The sequence below is a fragment of the Malaclemys terrapin genome, chromosome 11, assembly GCF_027887155.1.
Source record: "Malaclemys terrapin pileata isolate rMalTer1 chromosome 11, rMalTer1.hap1, whole genome shotgun sequence".
In the NCBI taxonomy this organism is placed as follows: Eukaryota; Metazoa; Chordata; order Testudines; family Emydidae; genus Malaclemys; species Malaclemys terrapin.
The window spans coordinates 28,925,722-28,931,721 of record NC_071515.1 but is presented as its reverse complement, the minus strand read 5'-3'; the positions used below and the strand labels follow the sequence as shown (position 1 = coordinate 28,931,721).

Below are 6,000 nucleotides of genomic sequence, written 5' to 3'. Positions count from 1 at the left end.
ATTTGAAGGCCTATGTATAAATGGTCTGGTTCTTAGTAAGCCACCATCACATCTGTCAATCATCAATGATAATAGAATTATAATAATCTGCATCTTTGTTGGCAGTCTCAGATAAGAGGGCAGGAACTGGATGGCCAAGTCAAATTAATTGCTTTTTCATCCCTAGATGTGGTTCTCCTGGGTCAGTGTTGAGGATTGATGTAGGAAAGCCTTTAACTATGCTTTGGATACAGAATTTCATTCCCAAAGACTATCACATTGGCACGTGTCATCAGCACTATTTTCACTTAGAAGAGCAGCATTTGCACTTCACTTCTGATTTTCAATCATGCATCTGTATAGACTGTTTTTCAACTGGGGTATTATCAGTTCCACCCCTGCATCTTCCATCTCTGCCACTTTCACACTGGCTAAATTTACAACAGCCCCGTTCAGAGGCACCAGTGGCAGAACCCTTCCACCTTCCCCTGTTAACTTGGACGAGGAAGATCTATCATGGATACCCAACCTGCCTCAGAGGGAATTTTAAGAAGCGCCCAGAATAACGTCTGTTTTCAGCTGCCTGCCTTGTCCTTTGGTTAGAAGAATTCACCAAGAAAACAAATGTGAAAGAGGCAGAAGCATCTGACGCGAACCATCTGCTGTCTCTAGGACAGACCCCCTGGATTGTTAGCTCCTGCAGCAGCTCTTGGGGATGTGAAAGTTTCTGGCTCAGCTAAAGGAGAAAACTGTGGCCGCTAAGAGGAGGGCAGGGACTAAAGACGATTCTTCACAAGCCGGTGGGTGAGCAGGGGCGGGTTTGAAGAGGCGCCCAGCAAACCTCCCGGGAAAAGCCGGTTACCTCCCTCAACGGCCCCAGGCCGGACCGAGGGAAACGAGAGCTTGGCGGACGGGACCGTCAGCGCCCGGAGCCGGCTCAGCCAGGCTCTCCCCGGCAACCCCGGCGGGGGTCGGGGCAGCAGCGGAGGACGGAACTCCCCGCCTAAAGCAGCTCCGCTTCCCCCCCCCCCGGGCCGGGCCCGCCGCGCCGCGCCCCGCTGCTCCCTCCCAGGCCGCGCCAGCCGGGCCCGCAGCCTCCCCCACCCCTCCGCGGCCCACGCCAGGATCTGCGTCACGCGGCCGCGCGTGGGAGGGCGCCGGAGCGCGGCGCATGGAGCAAGAGCGGAATCTCCCCATGTGACCGCGCGGGAGGGGGAGGGGGCGGCGGGGGCGGGAGGCGGCTCCCTCCGACCCGCCCTCCTTGCGTGCGCGCCCGGCGAGCCCCGGCCAGGGAAGAGGTGGAGGGGCCCGGCTCGCCCACCCGCCCCGTCCATGGGAGAGGAGGAGTCTGGGCTGGCAGCGCGCAGGCAGGGGGGGTCCTTGGCAGTAACTTCGGGGCTGAGTCTGCAGCGGCGGGGCAGGACGGAGGAAACCCCCGGGCGGCCGGCGGCGGCGGCGGCAGCAGCGGCGGCACCATCCTCCTGCGAAGTATGTATGTCCCCCCTGCGCGGCGAGGGTGCATGGAGACGGCTAGTGCCCCGCGAGCGTGTGCGCTGCCTGCTGCAAAACTTGGGATCCGCTGCAAAGTCTGGCCGGGGGTGCGCGTGCAGACAGCCTGTTGCAGAGTGTGTGTTAAGCCACGGCATTACCCTGTTGCAGATCATGTGTCGTCTAGATACGTACCTGTATTTTTGTGAAGTGGATGTAGTGCGCAGCGCAGGAGTGTGGCTCCTCTTGCAAAGTGTGCTTTATCTTTTGGAAAGTGTGTGAATATATATATGTTTGCGTGTAGGTGTTTATATATCTTACAACAAAGGGTCTGTGAAAGCTACTGCAAGGGAAGTGAAAAGTTATTGTTCAGCCTTGCTTAGGTGCTCGGATGCCATGATGATGAGGGGCTGTGTACTATAGTTGTAGAAACATTAAGGACGAGAAGGATGGGCGTGGGAAGGGAGAGAGAAGGATAAAATGGACTGTAAAAAGAAAAAAAATGCTGCTTCTCTGCCCTGTGGGGTGTTTTCGTTGCTGCTGCTGCTGAGGAGTTTATTCCTGCTGCTGCTGCTGCAGATTGCCGGAAGGAGAGGGCGGATTCATGTGTGTGTGTGTGGGTGATTCCCAGAGAAATCCAGTGCAAAAGGGATGAGGGAGTAGGCGGAAAGTACAGAAACATCCTTGCATTGTCTCTTCCTTCAGAGTTGGGGGAGGGGGTGCAATCCCAACTGTACCAGTTAGGGCATTGGGTGTGAGGCTGTGGGCTCTGTGTCCCAGAGCTCTGGGTAATAGAAGGATTTTGCAATTGCACAAAATGTTAATGATTTTACTTCATAAAAAGTATTGTAAAGGTTAATTTACTGCTTCATTAGTTGTTGTCTCGATTGGGTTTGTTGTATCTCATTGCTAAAAGAAACACTAAAAATCTCTCTTGGCATTGTGTCTTCAAAAATAACTTCATCTGATCTGTAGAAACACAGATTAGGTAAAAATAAGTGCAATTCTTTTGTGCTTGGGTGTCTGTTTTACTTCATATCCAGTACATACACCCACATGTGCAGTAATATGCTGTTCATGCTTGTGTACGCACATCATTAATAGAAAATCAAAACCACCTTAATAAACGGACCTACAAAGGTCATGTGTCTTTATAGGGATCTCCAAAACCTAGGTGAAAGTGTTGGGTTACTGATTCTAGGTGTCTTGTTTCTCCCAAATTCAGGGATTGTGAAGAGATTTTTACATACAAATTTAAATATAAAATTGAAAAATATTTTTCTGGTATCTGGTTTGTTTGTTTTTCCTTTCAGGCCAATTCTGTTATGATCCAAGTTGCACCTTAGTTGTGTGAAAGACGGGACATCTGATCTATGAATTTGGTTGTAACTAATATGTTTGCAGCCATAAACAAAACTTGATGGATTACCTTGGCATAGCAAGGTTAACTAAAAATGGAGCGTCTGTAGTGAATATTTCGTAGTTGGTAAATAAATGTTTAGGTTCAGTGGTGTAATTTTTTCCAGTACCTGGTTGTCTTACAGTTTCAAAATATTTATCATGTAGATACACATCTTGCTGTATTTGACTATGAAATTTATATTTAATAGACTAGAGAATCACCTTAGATTTTTTTTTTTTATTTTGGTACAATAATCTTGTCTACCTCTTATCACTTTTTAGGTCTGGCTACTGCAACTTGTTTCCATAGTTAAGTCTTTTAGAAAGACTTGCTACAAAAATATAACGAATATGCATAGCAGCTAACTCTCAAATCTGAATGTAGTTTGTCTTTGGAGACTTTTCAAAACACCAAGAGTGATCAGAATATATTATGGAATAATCACCTTTTTTATATGCAGGATTTACTTATGGGTACTGTTGTAATAACCCAAGCCTGGAGGCAAAGCTACAACAGTAAGGATGGTGATGTAGGACCCTGACTAGAATAGATCCTTAACATGCTCTGCACAGCAGACCCCTATGCCCGCGTGAAGCTCTATTGATGTCAGTGGAGCTCCATGTAGGATCAGGTGTCCACCTGTGCAGAGCAGCTTGCAGGATCAGAGCACTGGTACCCTATTTTTGTCTCCCTTTAGAGAGACTAAAGCAGTTTAGATTATATTTGAAATCTAAAAGATGCAGTGAAGATTCATTAACTCTTATTGAACTTCCCAACATGTGCACACACTTGTTCACTGAAGATGGCACTGACATCCAACTCGTAGCACCTAATTTTCAATGCGAATCTGGCCGGGGAACAGGTGAATGTGGCATAGCCATAGTGGGGAAATCAGTAAATTAGCACAGTCTGCTCAAACACTTGAAAAGATTTTCCAAATTTGGACCCGCTAACCTCACCAGTTTCCTTCTAAACACAATCTTAGGTTTAGGCCTTTTGTTCCATTTCAGGGCAGAACGAACTTGATGTCACAGTTCAAAATTCTTCAAAAATACAAGCTGGTAACAAAAACAAAACTTCTTGCCTCAGGTTGTAATGATGCAGAAGTACTGTAGTACCAACATGCTTTGGCTGTAATAAATTTAACCTTACAGGTTAAGAAAAAGCAAGAATTTCATTTTTTTTTTCTTATGCCAACTCCTATTTAAATTAGTGATGGCTTAATTATAATACTATCCCTCCTAAACAAAAACTTCTACTAAAAACACTGTTAAAATTGCTCAACTGCAAAAACACAACCATAAAAAAGCTGGGAAATCACTTGAAGCCCACAACCCTGAGTTCTACTCTGCATTACCTCCCCACATCCACCGTGTACAGCTAGTATGCCTCCTCCCTCTATCTCCACGCAAAATGTGCATCCTCTGCTCCTACCAGCTGGAATGGCTAGAAATGGTTGCTTTCTGATTGTTCAGGATGTTGATGTGGCGTTGAAGTAAATGATTATGTGTGGTGTAGACTTCTGATTGTTTATGTTTGTGTGTTAATGGAGGGAATTGCTTGTAATAAAGCTTTAGCATTCTGGGAAGTTATTGTTGAAAGTCTGTAATAACGCTGTATTTTGTTTTTTTAGTATTTAATATTTGTGGTCAGAGTTCAGATGACGTGGTGTTCAGAGGGAGAACACACACGGTGGGTGGGGAATGAGAGTGAGGAGATGTCAGAAGAAGAATGCATGGCTGTGGGTTGCAAAGGATGGGTAACGATTTAACTAGTGGCTGTATTGTTGGTGTATGTAACCTTAAATGTATTTTAAAGTGTTCTTGTTTAGGGGAATTCCCTAGATTGGGTGTTTTGTATGTTTAAAAAAATCTGCATTAGTGTTATTTGTACATATTCACATGAATGTTAATCTGGATTCTCCTCATTGTGTCCCAACCCTGTTCTCTGTTCTGGCTTTCTACACGTTTCTTTCCCATATCCCCTCTGTAGAGTCCCATGGTCCTCCATGCCCAGTCTGGATTGCTCTTTAATTATACACACACACCTGCTCCCCTTATGCTCTTCCCTGCCTCTTCCCCCACAGTGAGTTGACAGGAAGAATGAGGCTTGAAGCTGTCATGAAAAGGTTAGCAGGGATAGAGGATGGGAGGCGGAGGAAACCATGCTCCCCACAGACTCTGTGGAGAGGTTTTCACGTCCCCCAGCTGTAATGCCAGTGTGCTGGTAGTTCAAGTCTCCTTCTCACATCACAACAGAGGGCAGAGACTTGCAGTTGGAAGTGTCTGACAGACGGAGCTATTGGCTGCCTCCTGCAGTGTCAGCTTTTTCTGGGCACGTTCCTGTGTGTTGCCAGAGGAGAGTATGAATCTACCGGACCCAAGCCGGTCATAGCACTGGGACTAGAGATTGGGAGGCTGAGATCTCCCAAGAAGGGTGTGAAGGAAGGCACATATATGGCCCCCATGCCTCCTTTGGTAAAATCGCCAACTCTTTCCCTTTGGTGGGGGATATAAACGAGGGTCTTGGATGGGTGTGCATAGAGGTCTCACTGTTGCCTTTTTTTATATAGTTGCTTCTCATGGTCTCCTCAGCACTGCTGCTTACCATATTAGGAAGCTATGGCAGCAACGCTGAAGTACTGATGATGCATGTCTTGTCTTGACATGCTGCCTCAAGTTCCCTGGCATGGCAAGCAACAATGCCATGAGGACCTGGATGGATGCGCTGACACCTTGGCAGTGATGCCTGACTCCCTCAGCAGTCCAGGCAACAATGCATCTGAGAGTCCAGTCTGTGAGCTTAGATCTAATATGGGCTCCCACAGAGACTCCAGTTCCCTGCACAGCATTCCTCACAGTCCTCCTTCCTGTAGCCTTCCTTCCTGCTCAAGCACCATCTCTTTCCCCCATGCTCCTGACCATCCTGCCTACCCCCTGGCTTTAGGGTCTGTGGGCTGAATGGAGGTAGTGAGTCAGGGAGGCAGGCTGGCAGCATCAGAAAACGGCAGTATCTGACCGTGTAAGGTTATACTTCAGCAGGGGGAATGACAGTTTCTGTTTAATTTTAAAAATCCAGAGGTGGCCCGTATCTGAGATGTTATTAGTATGTGTGAAATTGAGCTCGAAGAA

General features: G+C 47.0%; 1 protein-coding gene across 3 annotated transcripts in view; it reads left to right on the top strand.

The window, feature by feature from the left end:
* The first annotated feature begins 1,265 nt into the window (after positions 1-1,265).
* NAB1 (NGFI-A binding protein 1) overlaps positions 1,266-6,000 on the top strand; it is a 31,813-nt gene continuing 27,078 nt past the window's right edge. Inside the window, exon 1 of one of the 3 annotated variants that reach the window (XM_054044633.1) lies at positions 1,266-1,467. In XM_054044633.1, the coding sequence (XP_053900608.1) occupies positions 1,312-1,467 (156 nt within the window). In that variant the 5' untranslated portion in view covers positions 1,266-1,311. Of the gene's footprint in view, positions 1,468-1,588; positions 1,607-1,749; positions 1,768-6,000 lie in introns of those variants that run through there. The other 2 variants (XM_054044635.1, XM_054044634.1) reach the window with 2 other exon arrangements.